This window comes from Mercenaria mercenaria, chromosome 9 (genome assembly GCF_021730395.1).
Source record: "Mercenaria mercenaria strain notata chromosome 9, MADL_Memer_1, whole genome shotgun sequence".
Lineage (NCBI taxonomy): Eukaryota > Metazoa > Mollusca > Bivalvia > Venerida > Veneridae > Mercenaria > Mercenaria mercenaria.
The window spans coordinates 2,759,880-2,787,224 of record NC_069369.1 but is presented as its reverse complement, the minus strand read 5'-3'; the positions used below and the strand labels follow the sequence as shown (position 1 = coordinate 2,787,224).

Sequence of the window (27,345 nt, the reverse complement as noted above, 5' to 3'; positions counted from 1 at the left end):
GTGCAAGTTTGGTTAAATTCAATGAAGCTGCTATTGTGCAGACAAGGTCAAAATAGCTAATTTTGGCCCTTTCAGGGGCAGTAACTCTGGAACCCATAAAGGAATCTGGCTGGGTCAAGAAAGGAACCAAGACCTTATGGTGACACAAGTTTTGTGCAAGTTTGATTAAATTCAAATCATAAATGAAGCTGCTATTGTGCAGACAAGGTCAAAATAGCTAATTCTGGCCCTTTCAGGAGCCATAACTCTTGAACCCGTAATGGAATCTGGCCAGTTCAAGAAAGGAACTAAGATCTTACGGTGATACAAGTTGTGTGCAAGTTTGGTAAAAATCAAATCATAAATAAAGCTGCTATTGTGCAGACAAGGTCAAAATAGCTCATTTTGGCTCTTCAGGGGCCATAACTCTGGAACCCATAATGGGATCTGGCCAGTTCAAGAAAGGAACCAAGATCTTATGGTTATACAAGTTGTGTGCAAGTTTGGTTAAAATAAAATCATAAATGAAACCACTATTGTGCAGACAAGAAATTGTTGACGCACAAAAATAGCAAATTCTGGCTACGTGACAGGTGAGCTAAAAAAGCATATTATATCTAAAACAAATTTCCAGAAACCTGGAACGGGATAAGGCTGCATTTACAGCGTTGTCAAAATTAAGCGATTGCCAATCAAAATCATCGGTAAGAAAGTCCTTTGCATCGGTTACTTTTTTGGTAGTAAAAAAAAATGTTCAGACAAGTCTGTCGCGTATTTATTCACCTCTACACCGCACTGATTCACAGTTATTTCAACTAAGAAGACGCTATTTTGATTTATAAAATGATACAGTCTGTAATACACTTTATGGGCGTTTTAACTGGTTTATGGTCTATCGATGTAGCCAATGAAAATTTGTGTAATTACTCGACGTCAGGCCGTTTCCAAAATGGACGGCAAGAGAAAATCTAACAATCATAGGCTTTTTCAGTTTGGTTATACACGTGGCGAGTGAAAATTATCAAAAATACACTTACAAATGTTACTGTTAATGAAAGTCAGAAAGCGCGTGTTTAATAATATTTATCACAGTTGGAAGGACTCTCGAACAGTTGTCCCCTAAGTTTTAAAAACTAGATCTACAGCATTTTTTATTTTATTTCCCCCCCCCCCCCCCCAAGGAATTTGATGTTCAGTTTTTCGTGTCACCTGAGTCTCTAGCCCTCAGGGCATTGACAATTACTTCATGTTTACTCCAGAGAAAATTTAAATTTCAACAAAAGCCTTTAACACCTGCTCTAGTACCAACTTCAAGCATATAAATCAGGTAAGGCGGATCATAAATAAGATACGAGTATTTTGAATAAGAGATATCATATCTTTTTTAAAATAATGATCCATAAACACAGAAGAAAATTAACTTTTTTTTATCATATATCAGGGTTTCCACTGGCCCTAATTTTTTTTCCGCCACATAATATCGAAGTTAACGATGCCTAGGGGAAGGGGTGTCCATTGGGTGTATTCTCCAACACACTCTGCATGTTGCAACAATTTGTCATTTTTACAGTTTTTTTTATTATTTGATTGTAAAACTCTTATTGGGGGATGGGGGGTTAGGGGGCTCTCCCCTTGGAAATTTTTTGAAATACATGCATGAAATGGTAGCCTCTGGTGCATTTTTAGGGCCAAAATTTTGAGGTAAAGGAGGGGTTAGTACCCTCTTTATGAGTGGAGCGTCAGGGGGTTTTCCCCCTGGAAAATTATAAAATACAGGTATGGAATGGTGGCCTCTGGTGTGTTTCTTGGTCTAAATTTTGAGAAAATATTATTATTCCTTTGCCAAAACAGTGTACGAAATTCAGATTTGAATCCAATAGCCCGTTCGGGCTACCACATTAAAAATTTTCCAAGCCCGACACCAGTTTCACTAGCCCGAACTTTTAACACCTTAAAATACATAATTTTTGCACCATATAACATCTTGTTTTACAAACATCTCTATGCATGTTTGAAGTAATAAAAAAGACATACAGTACATGTTTGCCATGTTTTTGAAAAATTTTAACTCGAAATACTCCAGTCTAGATCAGCATCGTCAGAGTCCAAAAGCATCGTACATGACACTCCTTGCCAAAACGAAATCTAAACTGTTATGCCCGATTTTTTAGGATCCGCACTCGCCAATTACTGCAACTCGGACTGTTGACAATTTGTAAGATGTAATACCGAGTGCTGAATACACATTTACACACACGCTGATAGCATAATTTAAGCTCCGCCTACTGCAGGTACTTGTGAGATTTTCGCGAGAAGTGTGAAAGCTAATCAAATTATCCGTTATGCTAGAGGTGATTGTATTCAGCCAATTAGCGCTGCGGTTACGTCTTTGACACTGTGTTTGATTGTCAACACGTTAGAGTGCAAAAACCAATAATTCCATAAGCGTTTCTCAGTCTGGAAAATCACGATGCAGTACTCGTTTAATTAGCATGTTTTTTTTTAAACAAATGAGGAAAATTCGGTAGCCCAGTCGGGCTTGTACCTGTGGAAAATCGGTAGCCCGAGCTGAAATTTGGTAGCCACGGGCTGTCAGACTACCGTGAATTTCGAACACTGCCAAAATACAAAAATGTAGTAGGGCCATTATTTTTTTATTTTTTGGTTTACGAACCGCCAGGATGACACATGGTCGTAGGAGGAGGGAAAAAAAAAAAAAAATTAAAAAACAGAATCAGATTTTTTTTTTTCCGTAGGAAACGGACCTTTGAAAGGAATATGGGTAAATTCTACATAACATCACACAGGCTGCATGTTATAATCTTCTTTCCCACTTTTGATGCTTTTTCCTGCAAATATACCTGTGACCTTAGTTATATTTGATTAAAAATGAGCCTTGGGGCTTGTCATAGCAGCTTGAGAAAAAAAATTGTCTTGGTATTTCTGTGAAATTACATTAATATACAGCTGGGCAGGTAGCTGTATCATTTTTCTTGAAAGGACTGTATACATAAAAACTGTACATATTCTCACAAACTAAATGATTGGAGACATAGACGTCATATGTTGAACACTGACTGAGATTAATACCTTCTGTTAAAACAACAGATGGAAGAATCTAATATTCCCCACATTTGAACAACACTGTCACCATGGATATATGATTTTACACTCAGCAGCTTTCAAGCATCTTGGCTGTTTATGGACCCAGTCTGAAACTTAGGGGTACAGCATACACTGCACAGTGCCTAATAAGCAATTATCTTTTTAAGCGTTAGGAATAGGAAGTGTCTAGCCATCTGGTAAACAGACACCTAGCCTATGTCTGTTAACTGGAAGCCTTGCCTTTCCTCATATGGTTTTCTTGGTATTTGTTAATTTATTTTATGAATAGGCCTAATGTAACACAACAGTTCATCTTTGCAATGATCTTTGAAAATTCTGTCAGTCAGTATTTGTCTTGCCACATCTACTGCACAGCTACATTGCAAAAGACAGTAATTACATCTATAATCAACATTAATCTGATGTTAATATATAACGTACAATAATTTCATTAAAAATACCTAATTCATAACTTATAAACAAAATGGGTTACTGGACGCCAAAAAGCTGTACAGGCTAGACATTTGCTTACCGGGACTTACAATTTCACAGTTTTAATGTCCCCTGTACCAGTTTATATCACCAAACGAAAGTACTGTCATCATTGTGTATTTAAATGATATTTTTCGGGAAAAAATGCTTTCAAGTTCGCGTAATAAGTGGTGCATAGAATCACCGTAATAAGCATTGCGCTACTGAAACGACAGTTACCATAAACGTAGTTGTATACTAAATACAGACTGCATATCACCGACAATTGGCCATTTTTTTCAGGAAAGCACTACGTCGCAACTTTGAATGTTCTTGCATTTTCATTAAAATTACTTCAAAACTTTGGAAATAATACAGCCTGGGCGCAGCCATTTTTAAACGTTTCGTTAATTGCGTAACAAGCATGTTGATTGGGCGCAGTATATATCGGAAATTTTAATTGGACGTTTACGTCATGCATAAGATATGAAGTTTAAAAATAGAACTATAGGAATTCCTAATGTTGATTTGACTCATTCGCCGTGACGGATATTCGAAGAACGAGACTTTTTTTTTCTTTTTGGAATACGCGATGCATTTTTTCTTCTGCAAGCTTTCATGTCTTAGCGGAGGAAATAAAAAAATCACGTTTTTTCAATTTTATTTTTTTTCTGAAAACACGTTTTTTTGAGCGGCAGTTCCGTAAACCGAAAGATCAAAAATAAAAGGCCTAGGGTACTTCTCAGCAAAAATTAAAAAATCCATTTGCATAGGGAGGTCTTCTCTGAATGACCACAATTAATCTGAAATTGGGGTCGCGAAAATGTGTGACAAACGAAATAATGGCAAGACTAGCATTATTTATAAAATGAAAATTTATAACGTATTTTCTATGACCAGAGTTAATTTTTACCATTGATTTCTGCTTGTTTATCCAAGTTTTTCATTGGAATTTGCCAAAATCAACCTACGATTATGATTTAAAAATTATTGGAAATTATTGCGGATGTCTCGTCGAGAATGCACACAATTTTGCTGTAAGGAGAAGGCTTCTAAGGTGTTGGGTCTTTTATCTTTTTAATTTTGCACATAACATTTTTACTAAAACACTGTTTCCTGACAGCGCCTGCCAGTCATAATCGCTAGACGATTGTTCGGCAGTAGATAGTTGAAGTTGAAGTTTCAAATTTTTAAAATTTGCTTTCGACCAAGGGGGATAACGCCCCCCTGGTCTCCCCACCAGGGTGTTGCCCTGGACCCACAGCGGGCCTAGGTGGTCCCCTTGATCCCTCACCTAATCTGTTACTTTCTCAATTCAATCTGATACTCATATTCATTTTGACAACCCTGCATTTAAATACGGTAAAATGCGCATGCATTAGTTCTAACATAAACAAAACATGATGGCTCAGAGTCAGAGTAAGAAAATTGCTCGTAAGCTAAGCTCCTAGCTTATGATTTGTACTCGCAGTACGATTTTTGGTCGCACTGGGTGGCTGGGGACCTCTAATCTCAAACACTGCTATACATATATATATAATCTTTTACCTCATCGCATTTTATGATTCCTGGATGTCAAAACTTCTGTATGGGGCAACATAAACAAAGTTAGGTCTACACTCTTCATTTACATTGTCATAAATATGAAGACTTTGAAAGTTGCTTAGACTTTATATAGGATATGAATGTTAAACACAAATAAATCCCATTTACTATAAACAACATTTTTATCTACATGTCCAAACATACACTAGTTACATCCCTTTGATGCTCTTCAATGTTCTCGATTTGAAAGGATATCCTCTCTTGAAGTGGACAATAAAATGTAATGCTGACATTGCCGAGCAGTTATGACAATACGAACGATTAATTCATCATAATAAAATGTTGACAGTGTTTCTCCATCACTTGTTAAACTTTGAAATTGTTGAAAAACATGGATATTTTACCCCACCCACTTTTGTTTTCAAACGTTAAACGGATTTTTCTCTTACAATCTGACCAACAAATGCTAAATTTTAATCGAAACAAACTTGAAATAACTTACTTTAGAAAACGTAGTGAAATTTTATAATCAATTTCTATCTCACTTTCCAAGAAAAGCGAACGTTTGTGTTTATTTATTCATCTTTGAAGAACCCGCCTTTGTCAGCGAAGTCTCGCGAGATTTGTGCTGAAGTTCGGCATTTCAGTAATTCATAGAGTTAGGCGAATATGACGGCGGAAATTTAAAAAGTAGGAGAATAATTAAGATTTACGTTACTAGACAGCACCAGTATTTATCCAATAAATATTTTATATGGATTTTTTTTCGTCCTGATTTTTTTTTCTATTACCGTTTTGTTCAACTGTGTTGCCTTAATTTAGTTTATCATATGTTTTCGCGACGCGTGCTGAATATGAAATCTCTTTCTTATTCGCTAAAGTGTAACATTTTCCACTCAGCTTCGTTTTAATCTGATGTATGATGGTAAAAAGTCTCAAAATTCGTATTGTCTAGACTTTCTTGGTTTATTAATACCATAGATTAGACTTAACAAGTTTTTAGATCTATACAATCTCCAGGATTTTGAGACATTTCAAGAAGTTGAAGATCAGGACAAATTTTATGAGGCTTTAAATATGTATTTCAACATTGACAAATGTAAAGTTTTGCACATTAAAAAGGATCACCCTGCTTTGATGATGAAATATCAGACAAAGATGGCCATGTTAGAAACCGCCAACATTAAATCGCCTGTATTGGTTGTACGCATGTATTGCATATATGTACAGTTTTAGTATACTATCTATATATACTGACTTAAGGTTAGGGTTAGATTTAACATATGTTTAATAGTGTACTTTCAATGTGTGCGTACAGATGCAGGAGATTCAATGCCGACTGGTTAGAAACTGAACAGTTAAATTGTTCTTGGGAAATTCGTCTTGATAAGGAGTGGAAGTTTAAGCCTTGCTGTAAATTGTGCAAATAGACTTGCAGGATTCATTGACTTGCATCCCGACCTACCCTAAATTTTTGAACCGACCCTAAATGTTTTTATGTCCTGTGGCTCCTGTACTTGCCCATATATACAGGTTATCTCTCGAATCTGGCCGAGTACCCAGTGATTGGAAAAAAGCCACCGTAGCCCCTGTATTTAAAAAAGGTCCCAAGTCTAAACCTAGTAACTATCGCCCAATTTCCCTAACTTGCATTGCTTCCAAACTCCTTGAACACATTGTTGTTTCCAATCTTATGACCTATTTTGACAAGCATAAGCTACTTAGCCAGTTCCAGCACGGCTTTAGATCAGGTCACAGTTGTGAGACTCAGCTCATTAATTTCACTCAGGAACTTTACAATAACACTGAACAGGGTCAACAAACAGATGTTATTGTCATGGACTTCTCCAAGGCGTTTGACAAGGTCGATCACATTAGACTAATTTATAAACTACAAAGCCTTGGTGTCAACCCACAAATTACCAAATGGGTCAAATCTTTCCTGTCCAACCGCTCCCAGAAAGTCGCTGTTGATGGTCATTTTTCCAGTGAACTTCCTGTACTGTCTGGAGTTCCCCAGGGGTCTGTTCTTGGGCCATGTCTCTTCCTGGTATATATCAATGACTTACCAGATTCCGTCAAATGTAACGCAAGAATGTTTGCAGATGACACCATAATATACCTTACCATCAACTCCATTTCAGATAGTATATCTCTGCAACAAGACCTGATTAGCTTAGAAACCTGGGAGAAGACATGGTCCATGGAGTTCAACCCGGACAAGTGTGAAGTCCTTAGAATTCTTAGAAAGAAAAATCCTGTAGTCTACCCCTACAAACTTCACAACATAGAGTTAAAAACTTGTGAGGCAGCTAAATACTTAGGCATAACCATTTCCAAAGATCTAAACTGGTCCAAACACATTGACAGTATCACTTCCAAAGCAACTTCCACTCTTCGCTTCATACAACGAAATGTCAAAACTGATAATAAAAAGGTCAAAATTGCTGCCTATAACACCTATGTCCGCCCTCAACTTGAGTACTGTTCAAGCGTCTGGCATCCTTGGCAAAAAACCCTCACTAGCAAAGTCGAAAATGTCCAAAGGTCAGCTGCTAGGTACGTCATGTATGACTACAGTTACACCAGTAGTGTTACACAAATGCTGAAAACCTTAGAATGGAATACACTCCAATATAGAAGGTTACACAATTCATTAGTAATGTTTTATAAAATAAGGACCCAGACAGTTGCAGTCGACCAATCTCATCTTATTCCAACTAGAAACCTAAATTACTTAATCCCCATGTCTCACACTCAGTACTTTTCTAACTCCTACTTCCCTAGGACCATCCGACTCTGGAACTCCCTACCAACTCATGTTAAATCTAGCCCCAGTCTCAGTATCTTTAGAGAGAGGCTGGCGGTGGTCAGTATGTAATTCTGTTGCCTCTGTCCCATTTTAACTGTAGCATACTGTCTTTTTTAGCTTTTATTCTTTTAACATTGTAACATATCAGTTCTTTAACAACTGTTTCTCTGACAGCGCCGCCCAGTGATAGTCGGAAATCGACGGTTGGGTGAAAGATGTAGATGTAGATGTCCTTGGAGAAATTTTTTTCAACTTTTTAACAAAAAGTTACAAAACTGCACTTTTTATGCTTTAAACATGGCCAGTGATGTTAGAAATCAACTTACTGATGGGCTAAAGGCATAATCCCCTTAATTGTTTATTGTATTCATTTTTTGACATAAAAATGATTTCCGAAATGTCTCTTAAAATGAATAAGAAGAAGTTCTTATGTCACCACCATTAAAAATAGGGGGAGGCAAAAATAATACTGTTGTGAGTGTCTATCACTCTATGTCTTTGTGTAGGTCTGTTTGTCTGCCAGTGTTTCTGATTGGAAAACTGTGTCTGATCAAGAACTTTGTCATGCGTGGTCAGAATGGCAGAAACATTTCTCATTAATTACAAGAAATGTGTCATAGGCAAGACTAAAAAAATGTCCAGTTTGTAACTTTTTAATGCATGAATGGATATTCAAATCACTTGGCACAGACATTCATCATTAAAAGAAGATTTTAATGTGCAAGACCTAGACCCCTAACTTAGAGGTCAAGCTCATAATTAGAGGTCAGATATGTACGGTAACGTTCTCTGGTCTTTAATTGCTGCATGCTTGGATGGATGTTCAATTAACTTGGCAAAATCATTCACCATATTAAATAAGACAAGATGTCACATGCAAGACTCAAGTTCCAAGCTGAACTGTCACTGGCCTACTTAGAGGTCCAATATTTAAAAATTATTTTTTGTCCTGTATTATATTCTTTATACATTGGTGGATATCTGTTAAATTTACTTGGCAAGGACATTCACTGTAACAAAGTGTAATGTCCCTTGCAAGACTTGGACATCTTTGATACAAACTTCTATGTTTTTACATCAGTATTCACATATTAAGCAGGGGCATTTATGTCTTACTGACACATTTTAGTAAAAAACAAGTTTGAGTTAAAAGTATGTTGATAAATCATAAATGCACCAAAAATTCCTGTAGCGATCACCTGTTGACTCGTACTCGTCCACCCAGCTCTTCACCCAGCTCCTACCTGCTCATGTCTATGATTATGATTCTCCTTTTAGCAAAATTTTCACTACTAGATTTGTATAATTTCAGAACCTGTTTTACATCTTCAATTATGAACAAGACATCTACTCCACCTATAGTCAAGTCACAGGTAGTATATCGGTTAATTATCAGTTTTTTCCATGTCCTAATATCTCAACATTAGCTCTCTTATTGCATGAAATATGAAAATTTGGCAACTGTGGACAGAATTTGCTAATGTAAGTTCTTGAGTATATACAGCAACCTGACTAAAGAATAATTATATGTATAAATTTTCTAATTGATCACCGTGTATTTTTGGAAAGTATATTTGTACATATTAAGAGCTGTTTATGAATGAAAAACTGGTGTTATTTTTACCACGCAGGAGACACAGGCTCATTCTAAATAGTGCTAGTGCTTGTTATTTAAAAATTTTTAAGACATTATATTAAAGAATTTAATAAAAAATCTTTTCCTGCCTATGTATCCAGCCTTAAATGTCACTCCTCAAAGGAAGGGGAACTAAATATTTTTAAGATTGGTCTACACTTTAAACTTTTATAAATAATCATAAAAGCTTTTGTTTTCCAGTTGAGCAGCAGTTTAAAAGAAAGGCTGAAAAAATGTGGTCGTTACCATGCTTCTCCTGAACCTGTTGCCAGGGAACCAAAAATTCCAGTTGGTGCCCCAACAGAAGAAAGGAAACAGACTGATTTAATAGAAAAAAGTGCATCCTTTTCACCACAAATTAAGAGGCAGTGCATGACTGATCAGTCAGGTACTCTTCACAGAGGATACAAGGAGTTTACTGATTGCCATAGTAACAAGACATCATCGTTGGTCAGTGTGTCTACTCTCTCTCATCAGCCCTCTAGTTTACATGTAGAGAAAACAAAATTAGATGAAAAAGCTGCAAAATGTAATGCCAGTAACAGTTCCTTGAATCAAACACCATTAACGCAAAGGTCAAGGTCATCTGCATCTCGGGCCAAAGGCAGCAAACTTTCTTTTGAAGATGCAAACAAAGAAAATGACACAGCTCTGGAAAAACCTAGAGGCACTTCTTCAGAACAGTCCGACAGAAGTGATTTAACTGATCTCGATCCATCTGTAGTGTCATCAAGGTCAAGGTTATTGAAAGAAGTTGAAACAAAAGAGGAACAATTACGGAAGCTAAGGATGGTTAAAATGTACAGATCAAAGGTATTATATTTCAAGTCGGGAGAATTTACCATAAAAATTGTAATGCAAACAAGATCCATTACTGATTATTTCTTCTTTATTGTTTTGGTACAGTCGGGTACAAATTACACATTGTGTACATACGTCTTTGTGTTGTGAACGAACATTTAAGAATTTGAAGATACCTTAAATAATATAAATGATAGTGAAAAGTAATTTTGGTCCATGAAAATTAGGAAAAAAATCGTAATCAAAGGTCTGTTAATAATTAAAGTATAAGGAGAGCTATTGTACTCATCAGGGCATTTGACATCACTGCCAGCATTGTTTTCACATTAAAGTTATGTGGTATATGTATTTCACTATATCTTCTAAACAATTATCCCTATTATCATTAAATCTCATAAAAGGTTAGAGGCAGTCATGCTTTATTTAGGGTGAGGTCAAGGTCATTGAGGTCAGATATTGTAAGCATAATGCTTTGATTAAAATTCTTAGTTTGAGTGTTCTTAATTACTTCCAATATTCTTATCAAACCTCATATAACGACTGGTCTTATTTAAGGACAAACACCTTTTGATTTAGGATCAGCAACTGAAAAGGTCAAGGTCACTTGGGTCAGATACTGTAACAAGGGAGTGTGATTTATACTTTGTGGACAATAAATTATGAGGTTTCATTTAAAAGATCATGAGGACATGAATTTATGGATTATATGTTGAGTACATGGACACAATTTAGTAGATCACTGGGTTATTAATAGATCATGGCCACAATTCAGTAAATTCCATCAGGGTTCCAATTTTCAAATAGTGTTATTTTCATAAAAAGTGACTGATGAAGTTCCCATGTTTGAGCTATGTTGACAGTTCATTTAGAGCAGATTGTTTTATTCACAAATTATAGTTTTTATCATTGAGGTTGCTGTTGGTGATAGAACAGCAAACATTATTAAATTTTACTTACTCTTGACCTACCTTCTACAGTTTAGTAGATAACACTATGGGCACAGTTTAGTAGATTACACTGGATATTGAATACATGGGAACAGTTTAGTGGGTTCCACTGGATACTGAATACATGGGCACAGTTCAGTGAATTGTACTGAATATTAAATATATGGGCACAGTTCAATAGATTACATTGGACATTGAATACATGGCAATGAGTAATGTCTGATCACAAGGTAATGAAAAATGGCCTGTAAGAAGAAGTGTCTGGGAATGAACAATGTGGTAATGAGCAATGTCCAGCAACAAGTTGTGTCTTGGAATAGGAAATGTCTGGTATTTAGCAATGTCTTGTAATGAGTGATGTCTGATAATGAGTAATGTCTGGTAAAGAGTAATGTCTGGTGATGAGCAATGTCTGGTGATGAGCAATGTCTGGTAATGAGCAGTGTCTGGTGATTAGCAATGTCTGGAGATGAGGAATGTCTGGTAATGAGTTATGTCTGGTAATGAGTAATGTCTGGTGATGAGCAATGTCTGGTAATGAGCAATGTCTGGTGATGAGTTATATCTGGTGATGAGTAATGTCTGGTGATGAGCAATGTCTGGTGATGAGGAATGTCTGGTAATGAGCAGTGTCTTGTAATGAGTAATATCTGGTACTGAGCAATGTCTGGTAATGAGTTATGTCTGGTAATGAGTAATGTCTGGTGATGAGCAATGTCTGGTAATGAGTAATGTCTGGTGATGAGCAATGTCTGGTTATGAGCAATGTCTGGTAATGAGTACTGTCTGGTGATGAGCAATGTCTGGTGATGAGCAATGTCTGGTGATGAGCAATGTCTGGTAATGAGCAATGTCTGGTGATGAGTAATGTCTGGTGATGAGTAATGTCTGGTGATGAGCAATGTCTGGTGATGAGCAATGTCTGGTAATGAGCAATGTCTGGTGATGAGCAGTGTCTGGTAATGAGTAATGTCTGGTGATGAGCAATGTCTGGTGATGAGTTATGTCTGGTGATGAGCAATGTCTGGTGATGAGCAATGTCTGGTGATGAGCAATGTCTGGTAATGAGCAATGTCTGGTGATGAGCAATGTCTGAGCAATGATGAGCAATGTCTGGTGATGAGCAATGTCTGGTGATGAGCAATGTCTGGTAATGAGCAATGTCTGATGATGAGTAATGTCTGGTAATGAGTATTGTCTGGTGATGAGAATGTCTGATGAGCAATGTCTGGTAATAGCAATGTCTGTGATGGACATGTCTGGTAAGAGCAATGTCTGGTGATGAGCAATGACTGGTGATGAGCATGTCTGGTGATGAGCAATGTCTGGTGATGAGCAATGGAATGAGCAATGTCTGGTGATGAGCAATGTCTGGTGATGAGCAATGTCTGGTAATGAGCAATGTCTGGTGATGAGCAATGTCTGGTAATGAGCAATGTCTGGTGATGAGTTATGTCTGTCAATGAGTAATGTCTGGTAATGAGTATTGTCTGGTAATGAGTAATGTCTGATGAGCAATGTCTGGTGAAGAGCGATGTCTGTTAAAAAGGAATGGCTGGTAAATTGCAATGTCTGGTAATGAGCAATGACTGGTGATGAGCAATGTCTGGTAATGAGCAATATCTTGTAATGAGCAATGGCTGGTAAATAGCAGTGCCTGGTAATGAGCAATGGCTGGTAATGAGTAATGTCTGGTGATGAGAAATGTCTTGTTATGAGCAATGGCTGGTGATGAGCAATGGCTGGTAATGAGCAATGGCTGGTTATGAGTAATATCTGGTAATGAGTAATGGCTGGTGATGAGAAATGTCTTGTAATGAGCAATGGCTGGTAATGAGTAATGTCATGTAATGAGCAATGGCTGGTGATGAGCAATGTCTTTAATTAATAATGTCTGGTAATGAGCAATGTCTGGGAATGAGTAATGTCTGGTAATGAGTAATATCTTGTAATGAGTAATGGCTGGTGATGAGAAATGTCTTGTAATTAATAATATCTGCTAATGAGCAATGTCTGGTAATTAATAATGTCTGGTTATAAGTGAAATGCTAAAATGCACACATCTCTTGATAATGTGACAAAAACAGTTAAGATATTTTGCTTTTTGAGTCAATATATTTCATGAATGCAGTTGCTGCATTTAGTTACCCAGAGGAAAATAGCTTTGGACTTTAACTGTATGGCAGTAAATGACTCTTCATACTGTTTCTTAACTAAACATCTGTATTTGAAATGGTCCATTTGAACATACCAACAAACAAATTAAAATATACAGGACATTCTGGTAATTAACCCTGTTTCTTTTTAATGGCTCTTTGCTCTGCATAGGAAGATTCTCACTGTAAAGATTACACGGATCTTAAATGACTGCCTGTGTAAGACAGAGTTTTCCCAAACCCCAGGGACAGCATGGAATGGAAAACTGAGCTAGGGAGGTTTTTTATCCACACTGTTCTAAGTTTGGGAAAATACTTGCATTACTCAGGTAGTCAGGTAAGGTATTTTTTCTTGCCTACCATTGATATTGTGGCAATATATTCAAAGATATTTTAAATTAAAAATCTCTTTGCTCTTTGAGATGATACAACATCAAATTATGGGGTCAATATGTGCACATGTAGCTTATCTTTTCTCTCGGGATAAGATACAGTGGTCCCCTATCCAGATAACCTTGTCTTTCCCGCTGAGTGGTAGGCAAGAAATGAAATCTTATTAAGACTCAACCTGCCCTATATTTAAAGTATTCACATATATTTCAGAATAATCTGGAAGAGTTACAGATCTTGATAGATAAATGGCGAGCTGTTTCCCAGCAGGCAGTGCAGGATCTCCATGCAGCTATGCCGGAACCCAGACCATCTCTTACAGAACTTATAAACCATCTCGGAATAGACCATGAGCTTCTTCATTTTAGTGCAGAGGATGACGAAACTTTCTTTTAATGAAGTCTTGACCTATATTTCTCAATTTTTGAAGTCAAAATGTGAGGCTTTATGTTTGCATTTTTGTGCCCACCCATAAGTGGTGGGGGCATATAGATTTGGTCTTGTCCGTGCGTGCATGTGTGCGTCCGTCCATCCAAAGTTCGTGACGCGCCTAGCTCAGAAAGTATTTGATATAAATTGATGGAACCTTGCATGAGTCTTTATCATGATATGAACTTGCGCACCTCCTATTTTTTATCTGGCTCCGCCCCCTATTTCCATAGTTATTGCCCCTGAAATAGTCAAAAATGCACATTTTCACCTTGTGACACACCTAGCTCAAAATGTGTTTGATGTAGATTCATGAAACCTTGCATGAGTATTAATCATGAAATGAACTTGTGCACCTCCTATTTTTCATCTGGGTCAGCCCCCTATTTTGAGAGTTATGGCCCCTGAAATAGTAAAAAATGCACATTTTCACCTTGTGACACGCCCAACTCAAAAAGTATTTAATATAAATTTATTAAACCTTGCATGAGTCTTTATCATGATATGAACTTGTGCACCTCTTATTTTTCATCTGGGTAAGCCCCCTATATGATAGAGTTATGGCCCCTGAAATAGTCAAAAATGCACATTATGACGTTATGACGTGCTTACCTCAAAAAGTATTGCATATGAATTGATTAGAGCTTGCATGTGTCTTTATCATGATATGAACTTGCATACCTCCTATTTTTTGTCTGCCTCTGCCCCCTATTTTCAGACTTACGGCCCCTGAAATAGTCAAAAATGCACATTTTCACCTTGTGATGCACCTAGCTCAAAGAGTTTATGATATAAATGGATTAAAACTTGCATGTCGTGGGCTGAGCGCGAAACTATTGTAACTGTATATAAATAAAGAATAAGATATAATAGTTTCGCGCTCAGCCCTCGATGTGTCTTTATCATGATATAAACTTGCACACCTCTTATTTTTTGGCTGGCTCCTTTCTCTATTTTTAGCTCACCTGAGCCAAAGGCTCATGGTGAGCTTTTGTGACCGCTCAATGTCCGTCGTGGGTCGTGCGTCCGTCAACAATGTCTAAAAAAATATTCTTCTTGAAAACCACTGAGTAGAATTACACAAAACTTCAAGGAATGATCCTTAAGTGGCCCCCTTTCAAAAATTTTCAAAGAATTGAATTCCATGCAGAACTCTGGTTGCCATGGCAACCGAAAGGAAAAACTTTAAAAATCTTCTTGTCCAAAACTGCAAGGCGTAAATTCTTGATATTTGGCATGTGACATCATCTAATTTTTCCTCTATGAAGATTGATCAAATTGTGTCCCTGGGGTCACAAGTTTTACATAGACTTATATAGGAAAAAACTTTAAAAATCTTCTTGTCTAAAACCAAAAGACCTAGGCCTTTGATATTTGGTATGTAACCTCTATCAAAATTGTTTAAATTATAACCCTGGGGTGAAAAGAGGCCCAGCCCCAGGGGGTCTCAAGTTTTATATAGGAAAAAAATTAAAAAATCTTCTTGCCTTAAACAGCAAGGCCTAGGCTTTTGATATTTGATATGTTGCATTGCATTGTGGTCCTCTGCCAAAATTGTTCAAATTATGCCCCTGGGGTGAAAAGAGGCCATGCCCTTGGGGTCCCAAATTTAACATAGACTTGTATAGGGGTTAAAAAATCTTCTTGTCTGAAAGTTCAAGGCCTAGGCCTTTGATATTTGGTATGTAGCATTGCCTAGTGGATTTCTAATAAGATTGTTGAAATTATGCCCCTGGGATGAAAAAAGGCCCCGCCCTGGGGTCACTTGTTATATGAGTTATATAGGAATAAATACTTAAAAAATTATCAGATCATATTTCCTAGTCTGTTTTATTATGATTACCTGATGACCACAATCAATTAGGGGTCACTTGACTGTGACCTTGACCTACTGACCTACTTTCTTGTTTTTTAAGTTACAGCCTTGAAATATGTATGATATGTACAGTTTTGCACACCGATCTTAAAACTGACTTTCAGTGACCATGAATGTGACCTTCTTTCTAATATTTTAGCATCAGTGTGCCATTTTAAACATGTGGCTTATATTTCTCAGGTAAGTGATTCAGGGTCATCATGACCCTCTTGTTAAAGTTATGGCCCCTGAAACAGTACATTTTCACCTAATTACGTGCCTAGCTCAAAAAGTATTTGATGTAAACTTGTGAAACCTTGCTTGAGTCTTTATCATAATGTTACCTTGCACACTTAACATTCTTCTTGAGAATCTTAGCGCTTATTACAGAGTTATGGCCCTTGAAATAGCCAAAATAGTGGATTTTTTGTTTGTAATGCTCATAGTTCAAAAAGTATATGACCTAGAATAATGAATCCTTTTCATAAAATGCTTGTTCAGGCTATACCCCATTAAGACTGCAAACATTTGAATTATTTCCCCTTATTTATGACAAATGTACCAGTGGGGGCACACTCTGTGTCCTACAGACACATTCTAGTTTTTCAATAAGTCAGAAGATTTGCCCAATTTGTTCAGGACATTCAGGTTTTCTGTGATATTGGAATGATAGATCTGCCATACAGGCTTTACAGAAACTTACATACCTCAGCTACGTTTTAGCTTGACTATAGGAAGTATATGGAGAGCTATCCTACTTGACCTGGTGTCGGCGTCTTTCCGCATCCTGACCTCAGTTAAAGTTTTTTTACACTTTCTCTTTTTTCTCCTTATCTCTGTAATTACTTGATGGATTTGCTTTAAACTTAAAATAGTTAATCCTCATCATTACCCACATCATATGGCACAAGGGCCATAGCTCTCAAACCGATATTTTATGTATTATATCCCCTTTTTACTTAGAATTTCATGTTAGTTTTGATGCACTTTCACTCTATCTCAGTTATTCCTAAATGGATTTGATTCAGACTGAAAGTAGTTGTTCCACATCATCTCCCACATCATATGACACAAGGCCCATAACTCTGGTACCAATATTTAATGAATTATTCCCCTTTTACTTAGAATTTCAGGTGAAAGTTTTGATGCACTTTCACTATATCTCAGTTATTACTGAATGGATTTGATTCAAACTTAAAATAGTTGTTCAACATCATCACTCATATCATATGACACAAGGACCATAACTCTTGCACCAATATTTCATGAATAATCCCCCTTTTGACTTACAATTTCAGGTTTAAGTTTTTATACAATAGTCATGTTCGCTCTATCTATGTTATTACTAAATAGACTTGATTCAAACTTAAAAGACTTGTTCCACCTTATCACCCACATCATATGACACAAGGTGCATCACTCTGGCACCATTTTTTAGCTCACCTGAGCCAAAGGCTCACGGTGAGCTTTCGTGAGCGCTCAATGTCCATCGTGTGTCGTGTGTCTGTCAGCATTTTCTAAAAAGAAATCTTCTTGAAAACAACTGGGCAGAATTACACCAAACTCCACAGGAATGATCCTTGAGTGACCCCCTTTCAATATTGTTCAAAGAATTGAATTCTGTGCAGAACACTGGTAGCCATGGTAACCAAAAGGAAAAACTTTAAAAATCTTCTTGTTCAAAACCACAGGGCTCAGGGCTTTGGTTTCTGGTATGTAACATCATCTAGTGGTCCTCTACTAAGATTTATCCCCCTAGGGTCAAATATGGCCCTGCCCCAGGGAGTCATATGGTTTATATAGACTTATATGGGGAAAACTTTGAAAATCTTCTTGATCAAAATCACACATGGCCTAGGGCTTTGATATTTAGTATGTAGCATCTTCTAGTGGTCCTCTAACCAAGATTGTTCAAATTATCCCCCTAGGGTCAAATATGGCATGGCCCCGGGGGTCCCAAGTTTTACATAAACATACAAGAAAAGACTTTAAAAATCTTCTTGTCTGAAACCACAAGACATAGGCCTTTGATATTTGGTTTGTAGCATTGTCAGTGTGGGGAATCACGTGGCCCAAAATGGTACGGAACACGGAAGTCAACATGGCGGATTTCTGACTTTTTTACCAATTTTCAAAGGTTAGTAAAAACTACAGCATCTATTTCGCTCGTATTATAGCGCAGTCTATGCGCATTTTAGTGCTCTTTCCAGCGATGTATGTGTCTTGTCTACGTTCTCTCTAGTTTCTGAGTTACCTTCGAGGTTTTGATCGAAGCGAGGATAATTTCTTTAAAAACACAATGGTACGATACACGTAATTACTCTTTGCTCATACAAATCTATGTAATATGCAGTTTTTCGTACTTGTTTCATTCTGTAACTGTTAGATCTTTATCATGCAGTAACTATGCACAGTGTTTGTTTACGCTTTTTCGCGAATTCTTGCAAAACTTGACAAACTGTTGAAATGGTACGCGACACTTGCTATGATACGCAACACGTACTAACTGTTGGCAGTCTAATACGCAACACGTGCATGTGTCACCAACGGCGATTAAACTTCAAAATTGAGTCATAATTAATTTATTAACTATTTCAAACGTGGTTTTCACTTTTTAAGATCGTTCGGAAGCACTGCAATCATTATTTATGTTTAAACAGGTCAGCACGCTAAGACTTTCATGTTTCAAAATTACTTAAAATATTTATTTTATTTCAGAATGGCGCAGTTTTCTAATCTTGTATATTTTTCTTTTACAGAAATCGCCAAACCTAAGAAGAAACCGGGTCTGACACTTGGGAAAAGAAGTGGATAAAGAAGCAAAATAAGAATATCAATATCAAAGTAACTTTCCAATTGCCGCAATCCGTCAAGAAATCACAAGCGAAAAGGCTGCTTACGCCATCTAAATCCCCTATGTACAACATATCTCCAGTAAATAAAAAATAAAGTGAATTTGGTCACCTGACGTTTCCAAAAAAAAAACAAAAAAAAAAGTTTACAATAACTCCCGATGAAAGTCTTCAAGATCACTTTCTGGACATGTAGAGGAAAACAGTGATACCAGAGACGATGTAGAACGCTTTTTAAACACTGAATTACTGTGTGAAGAAATGTGAAGAAATCACATGTTCGATACTGCAAGCAGAAAGAGACTTCCTGTGAGAAGAAAAGAGGGTACTGTTAGTACATCAAGGAACGCAGTTCAGAAAGGAGCTCTGTGTATAAGGTGGGAGAAGGCTAGGACGAATGAATCTAAAATGCTACCGATGAAGAGGATGGGACTGGACTGAGAAGTGCATATGAACGAGAAAAGAAATAGTTACGATATCAGTACCGAAAATAAAAGGAGGATGATATAAATACAATTGGAGAAAAGAAAAAATATTTGAGTACTTAATGTGAAAAGGAATGTGATATAAATCTATACTAAATGAGACGAGGAATTTAATACAATTACGGGAAGTGAAATAGGTACTGAGTGAAGAAAGAACCGATGTTTTTAATAGTAAACATTAGGGAAAAATTGATATATTCAGTAAACAATGTGAAAACTATGAGTACAATCATGGGGCTAAATTTTATGCAAAAGGACATTATGTGATATAAATTGGCATACTCAATGGGAATAGAAAGACTCGATGACATTGAGAAAAAGAAATTTCTAATGACAGTGTTTTTCTTTGATTTTGTTTTAATTTATTGTTGGAAGCTTGCTGTATAGATTCTGTATAGATAATGAAAATGAGCTTTGATAGCTTTTTTGTCAATTAAAAAAAATGATATGTTTTTTTCTTTGCACATGTTTTTGTGACATAATTGTGTTTAATTATGTTTTTAATTGCAATAAAGAAGTAACCAAACTGTTACTCAAGTTTCTAATCACTGTGAAATTGAAAAGATAGAGGGTTTACGTTAGAGCCCAACTAATAACAGCCTCTTTATATGAGAAAACTAGGTAGTTTGGATCTTGTTATGGTTCTTCCAAAGCCTCTTTCCGCTTCTAAGTATCTGGAATACTGTTTCAATGGACAATATAGCCACCAAAAAACAAAATCAGTTTGAATTATTATAATTATTTATTAATTGTTCATTTTTTGTACGTAAATATAAAATGCTTATTTAACTTGAACTCCTGGTTAAATCACACTTTACTCACACATAAATAATACTTGAGCAAATTGCAAGTATATACACACACACATATATATATATGTATATACGAATATACAAAACTGAAACTAGAAACAACGTCAAAATGCTGATACCGTCATATAAAAATACCAACTATAAACATAGTAACACAAAATCCATAAAATCGCGAGTAGAGTATTATGAAACAATTACAGATATACCAAGACGATTTTTCGCTCCAAAAATATCACACAGACACATGGGGTCTGAAAAACATGCCCGCTTGACCAGACCACCATATTAGCTACGCCCATATACAGTATTGTACATCCCGAGACATAGAACAGTCGTACATAATATAAAAGCTCACCCAGTTCGCAAACATTGTGTGGTGGGTGAACTTTTCAAAACGTAATCCGATGAAGACTAATTTATTTTGTATGATTGTTTTATGTCTCGGGATGTACCATAACGTTAAAAGATACTTTACAGGGGGTAGCAGATAATGTTGGCCTGGCCAAGTGGGGTAGGTTTACCAGACCCGATATACAAAATGTAGTGTAGTATTTTTTTCAATGATACTGCAAAATAAAACGTTTTCTGTTAAATGTTTCCATGAAGAAACTATCGAAACTAATGACTACAAATGCGTAAGAAAGGTATATAGTAACTTTTATTTAGAGTTCAATAATTAGTTCAAATTTTAGATGATTTTAGCACGATACGTGACCAAATTTTCATTAAGAAAGTCAGCTTTGTAAAACTTATTTGTAACTTAATGGTATAAACACTAGCAAATCTGGTACGGCAATGTTTATCAAAGATGTTTAGGGTGATGTCAGCCCTAGATCTGACATTCCCAATTATGTTCTCTTCCCTATTTTTGTATCCGCTCATAAAACGAATAAACCGTCCCCCAAACATTCTCCAGCAGGGTTTCCAAAACATCTTAGTTTTGTTCGAGTATCTCATTTGTGTTGTATTAGTGCACCCAAACCAACAAACAACCTCCATCCACAAAAAAATGATATACTCTTCAGTGGAATTTTTTATCTTTAACCAATTTTAGAAATTTTATCATTACTTCATCAAGTCCATTGCTTCATCAGCCACATCAACGGGGACTACATTGTCTGTATTATGCAGCTCTTCACACTTGCAATTCAGTGTTTAAGAAGTGCTCTACATCGTCTGTATATATCACTGTTTTCCTCTACAGGTCAAACAAGTGTTCTTGAAGACTTTAACTTTAATCGAGAGTTATTTTATGTTTGTTTTTTGGAAGCGACAGGTGACCTAAATGACTTAATACTTCAGTTTGCTGGATATAAGCTGTAGAGGGGATTCAGATGGCGTAAGCAGTCTTTTTGTTGGTTTTCTCACTGGTGATTTCCTGGCGCATTGCGGCAATTGGAAAGTTAGTTTAATATTGATATTCTTGTTTTGCTTCTTTATCCACTTCTTTTTCCAAGTGTCAGACTCCGTTTCTTCTTAGGTTTTGCCATTTCTGTAGAAGAAAAGTATACAAGATTAGAAAACTAAACAACTGCGTCATTTTGAAATCAGATTAATAGATTTTATGTAATTTTGAAACATGAAAGTCTTAGCGCGCTGACCTGTTTAAACATAAATAAAGATTGCAGTGCTTCCGAACGATTTTAAAAAACTGAAAACCACGTTTGAAATAGTTAATTTATTAATTATGACTCAATTTTGAAGTTGAATCGCCGTTGGTGACACATGCACGTGTTGCGTATTAGACTGCCAACAGTTAATACGTGTTGCGTATCATAGCAAGTGTCGCGTACCATTTCAATACTTTGTCGATCTTTTACAAGAATTCACGAAAAATCATAAAGAAACACTGTGCATGGTTACTATATGATAAAGATCTAACAGTTACAGATTGAAACAAGTACGAAAAACTGCATATTACATAGATTTTTGTGTGCAAAGAGTAATTACGTGTATCGTACCATTGCGTTTTTACAGAAAATTATCCTCGGTTCGGTCAAAACCTCGAAGTTAACTCAGAAACTAGAGAGAACGTAGACAAGACACATACATCGCTGGAAAGAGCATTAAAATGCGCATAGACTGCGCTATAATACGAACGAAATAGATGCTGTAGTTTTTACTAACCTTTGAAAATTGGTAAAAAAGTAAGAAATCCGCCATGTTGATTTCCGTGTTCCGTACCATTTTGGGTCACGTGATTCCCCACACTGATTGTCTTATGGTCTTCTACCAAAATTGTTCAAATTATACCACTGGGGTGAAAAGAGGCCCAACCCTGGTTTCCCAAATTGTACATAAACTAATATAGGAAAAAACTTTAGAAATCTTCTTGTCTTAAACCACAAGACCTAGACGTTTGATATTTAGTATGTAGCATTGCCTTGTGGTCCTCTACTAAGATTGTTTAAATTATTACCCTGGGATGAAAAGAGGGCCCTGCCCTTGGGTCACTTAATTATTATATAAATTATATAGGAATTTTTTTTTTTTAAATCTTCTTGTTTGAAACTAAAGGCCTAGGCTTTTGATATTTGGCATGTTGCATTGCATAATGGTCATGTACCAATATTTTTCATATTATTACCCCGGGATGAAAAGAGGCCTTGCCCAGGGGGTACCAAGTTTTGCACAGACTTTTATAATTATAATTAAGTAAAAAAACTTTAAAAATCTTCTTGCCTGAAACTGCAAGGCCTAGGCTTTTGATATTTGGTACGATGCATTGCCTAGTAGTCCTCTACCTGCATGCCGATCTTAAAACTGAATTTCATTGACCATGAATATGACCTACTGACTTTCTTAATATCTTAGCATCAGTTTGACATTCATATTACTCAGGTGAGCGATCCAGAGTCATCATGACCCTCTTTTTCATGAATTATGCCCGCTTTTACTTAGAATTTAAGGTTAATTTTGATGCATTTTCATATATCTCAGTTATTACAAAATGCATTTGATTCAAACTTGAAGCAGTTGTTCCAAATCATCACCTACATCATACTACACAAGGTGCATAACTCTTGCACCAATATTTTTTAAATTATGCCCCCATTTTGCTTAGAATTATAGTGTTTTGGTACACTTTATCTTTACCTCTATCATTACTTAATATTTTTGACACAGACTCAGGCCATTGTGCAATATCTTCATCCACCACCTGAGTCATTAAACACTTCCGTGACAGCTGCAGTTTCCTCAGATGTGCCCAGTTTCACTATACAGCATTGAAATAGTCGAGCACACTGTCTCCTGTGACAGCTCTTGATATGTTTGGTACTTAAGTCATAGATAAAGTCACAATTGGTAAATTTTACATTCTGAAGCCAATATGTAGTTTTCTAAGGAATATTGATGTACATCGTATAATTATTGCATATAGTACTGATTTTAAATTGTTCTATAAAATATGCTCAGTAAGAATATCAAAGTGTGTCATGACTAACATTGATTTATTTTGACAATTGATTAGACGGGTGGTGGGAGGGGCTGGTGCCTAAAAATGTTTTGATTGATCGCAGTATGACAAGTTGTGCATTTTTACCTGTAACCAGAATGTTGTTAGTTTAAATGGAAAATTATTTTTTTATCCTTGCTCAGCTTTACCACAGTTTTAGATATTCATGTCCTAATAATGTTGATAATGAGGTAAAAGTCTGAAAAAAATCAAGTGACTTAAAATAAAACTTTAAAATTTAGAAACAAATTTTTTCTTTCCGGTTTGGTAAACAGTGAAATTTTTAACATGTTACCTGTTTTTGATATCACCATATGGAATCCTCCAAGAATGGGAGCATGCTAATGAGACAAGAGGCTTTAAAGACATTTCAAATTCATACTTGCAAATTCTGCAATATCAAAATTTAGCACATTCAAATTTTCACAAAATTTAGCACTATATACAGGCTTAAAAAATACTTTTTAAGCTTAAATCTAAAGTGTGAAATGTGTAGATTAACATGTATCATCAACTTGGATTAAAGTAATAACTCAGTTTTATGCAATTGTGTATAGAGATTGCTACATGTAGGAGTACATGTATATACGAACTGACAATTTGTTGTTGACTGGACCACAAAATTATTTTTTTTATTAACAATTTAATTATACATGTTATTATTACCTTTATTGTGTTACATGTTATTTAATTTGCTTCATTGTTTGTTTTTGATCTTCATGTTTATGAAATAACATATTTAAATGTTGCTAATTAGAAAGATAAATAGACAGATTTCTTTTTATGTTTACAGCTTACAGTAATGAAAAGCATGCTATTCTATGCATTAATACATCTATAAACAGAGAGACATATGAAGCAATAAACAACCAGTGTTACTTTAAGTTTGCCTTGAAAAAAGCTATTTCTGTATCACCAGTATATTGCTTGTGTAGACACCCATGTTTTTCAGCAAGCTCATGTCGTAGTTATTGGTCATATGAAACTTCACACGTACCTTCCATGTGATGAAACAGAAAGAATGATTTTTAGCTTGACTTTTCAAGAATAGTACGAGCTATAATACTGGCGTTGGTGTCACACCTTGGTAAAAGTTTTGCATGCAAGTGCCTATAGCTATCATTTAAAGGCAAATAGCTCTGAAACTTATTTTTTCCTTTTTCTAGGTCAATTACAAACCTCACTTGATCAAGTCCTATAACTCTGGCATGTATTTCGGCCAAATTATGCCCCCTTTAGAGTTTTGTATTCAAGTTTTGCAGATATTGAACTGAAACTTCACATGTGTCTTTGGGGTTATAAAACTAGGTGATATCATTAAGTCTCATAACTCTGATATGCATTTTGGTTAAATTATGCCCGCTTTTGTACTTAAAAAATCAATCCTGGTTAAAGTTTTGCATGCAAGTATATGTAGCTATTATTTAAAAGCATATAGCTTTGAAAGTTTGTTTGTTTTTTTTAGGTCAATAACCATTCTCACAGGAATCTAGTTCCAAAACTCTGACATGTATTTTTGTCAAAGTGTGGCCCCTTTTGGACTTGGAAAATCCTGGTTAAAGTTTTGCATGCAAGTTACTGGTACTTTCTCAAAAACTAAAGTAAATATTGAATTGAAATTTCACATGTTTCTTCAGATTTATAAAACTATGTCATAGCATCAAGTCCCATAACTCTGACATGTATTGTGTAAATGTTCTTTTACAGTACTGTCTAAGTTTTAAGAAAGAAAAAAAGTCAGTTAGTTTTGAGGGAATTACACAAATTGATGTTTTTCGGTGATAATACATATATTTAAAAGGTGGTTTATCTTTATTAGCTTTTAGCTTGACTATGCAAAGTACATGGAGAGCTATCCTACTCAAATCAGTGTCGTCGTCCACATCTGTTCAGCATCCACACATTGGTAAAAGTTTTTGTGCACTTTCTTTTAGCTCTCGGTAATTACTTTATGGATTTGCTTCAAACTTAAAATAGTCTTCATCATAACCCACATTATATTTCACAAGGACCATAACTCTTGCACTGGTCAGTATTTTGTAAATTATCCTGCCTTTTCACTTCGAATTTCAGTTTTGGTGCACTTTCACCATATCTTTGTTACTTCTTAATGAATTTGATTCGAACTTTAAATAGTTCTCCACATCATCATTCTTATCATATGACACAAAGTCCATGACTTGGAGTAAATATTTCATGAATTATGTCCCATTTTAGTCAGAATTTCATGGTTTTTATCATATCTCTGTTGTTACTAAATTGATTTAATTCAAACTTAACATGTTTGTTCCATATCATAACCCTCATTATATAACACAAGGTCCATAACTCTGGCACCAGTATCAGCATTATGCCTCTTTTATACTCAGTAAATGTTTGGATACAATTTTATCTCTATCTCTGTTATTAATAAATACATTTGACAAACGCTTTTACTTAACTGTCAAAATCTTTATTAAACACAGCTTCCTCAGAATCTGATGTGACCAATTTTACAGTAGTCCTGTAACCTATCTCCAGTTAAGCTCTTGTTTTCCATATAGTATTGGTAATATACTGTTATGAAGTTTCTATCTTTAAACATAATTGGTCTTTCTGCATTTGAATTCACACATTATATATCAAGACTATGCATCACATAAAGCTCATAAACATTACCCCTGTTCATAAATAACTCAGAAACTCTACAACTTGTGTAAGAAAGGCATGATATTTTGCTCGTTTTTGAACCGTAGGTTCAGGGTCTAGGGTTCAGGGTGACCTGTTAGTATAGTGGGATGATCTGGTGTCCATCATCAACATTTTAGCTTAAACCTCTTTTCCTCTAAGTACTGGCCAGACTTACACCAAAGTCTATAAAACCCTGGCAAGGTCCCATCCTAAGTTTTTCCAAATTATTCTACTTGACATTTTTAGGGCCACTAGAGCTTAAAACAAAAAAAAATCCTTTAAACAACATCTTCAGCCTCATGACCCACATTATGGATCTTCACCCAACATGGTCTCTAGCATCCCTGTGTGGTACTCTTTCATATTTGTTCATAGGAGTCTGCTTGGCTCCCTTTAGGGACAAGGTCAACCAGAGCTAAAAACACAAAAATCTTTCAACAACTCCTCATGACCAACTTGATGGCTCTTCACAAAACATGGTCTGTACATCCTTGTAGTATGATCAACTCTCACATTTGCTCAAATACTCCTTTTAGGGGCTGCCAGATCTTAAGACAGGAAAACCTTAAATAAGATCTTCTCATGAACCAATTCATGGATCTTCACCCAACATGGTCTCTAGCATCCCTGTGTGGTACTCTTTCATATTTGTTCATAGGAGTCTGCTTGGCTAAACATAGAAACACCTTAAAATAACTTCTTCTCATGGATATTCACCAGCGTTAATTTGTCTGTAGCATCCTTGTATAGCACGGAACCTCAAGGAGCTCGGAAAATCGAAATTTTCGTCCTGAACACAGGTTTGTGCATAAAAACATATAGACCACGGGAAGACGTAGCTATACACCATTGCTTTTTTTATCGTTATATTTGTATTATCAGTAGACACAAATCCGAACGAAGATGGAATGTAGACGGAGCTAGGGTACTGGCTCGCTAATGT

The 27,345-nt window shown here is 36.0% G+C and overlaps 2 protein-coding genes across 4 annotated transcripts in view; one reads left to right on the top strand and one right to left on the bottom strand.

The window, feature by feature from the left end:
* Nucleotides 1–5,718, bottom strand: part of LOC123546373 (condensin complex subunit 2-like) — a 43,464-nt gene extending 37,746 nt beyond the window's left edge. For 2 of the 3 annotated variants that reach the window (XM_045332587.2, XM_045332589.2), the window contains exon 1: nucleotides 5,104–5,318. The gene's annotated coding sequence lies outside the window, so the exon portion shown is untranslated. Of the gene's footprint in view, nucleotides 1–5,103; nucleotides 5,319–5,602 lie in introns of those variants that run through there. The other variant, XM_045332588.2, reaches the window with a different exon arrangement.
* LOC123546374 (swi5-dependent recombination DNA repair protein 1 homolog) lies at nucleotides 5,668–22,764 on the top strand. The gene is made up of 5 exons (XM_053550707.1): nucleotides 5,668–5,790; nucleotides 9,225–9,285; nucleotides 9,750–10,361; nucleotides 14,056–18,263; nucleotides 18,886–22,764. Exons 2-4 carry the CDS (start codon nucleotides 9,247–9,249, stop codon nucleotides 14,236–14,238), a joined length of 834 nt encoding a protein of 277 aa, XP_053406682.1. The 5' UTR covers nucleotides 5,668–5,790; nucleotides 9,225–9,246; the 3' UTR covers nucleotides 14,239–18,263; nucleotides 18,886–22,764.
* The last annotated feature ends 4,581 nt before the right edge of the window (nucleotides 22,765–27,345 follow it).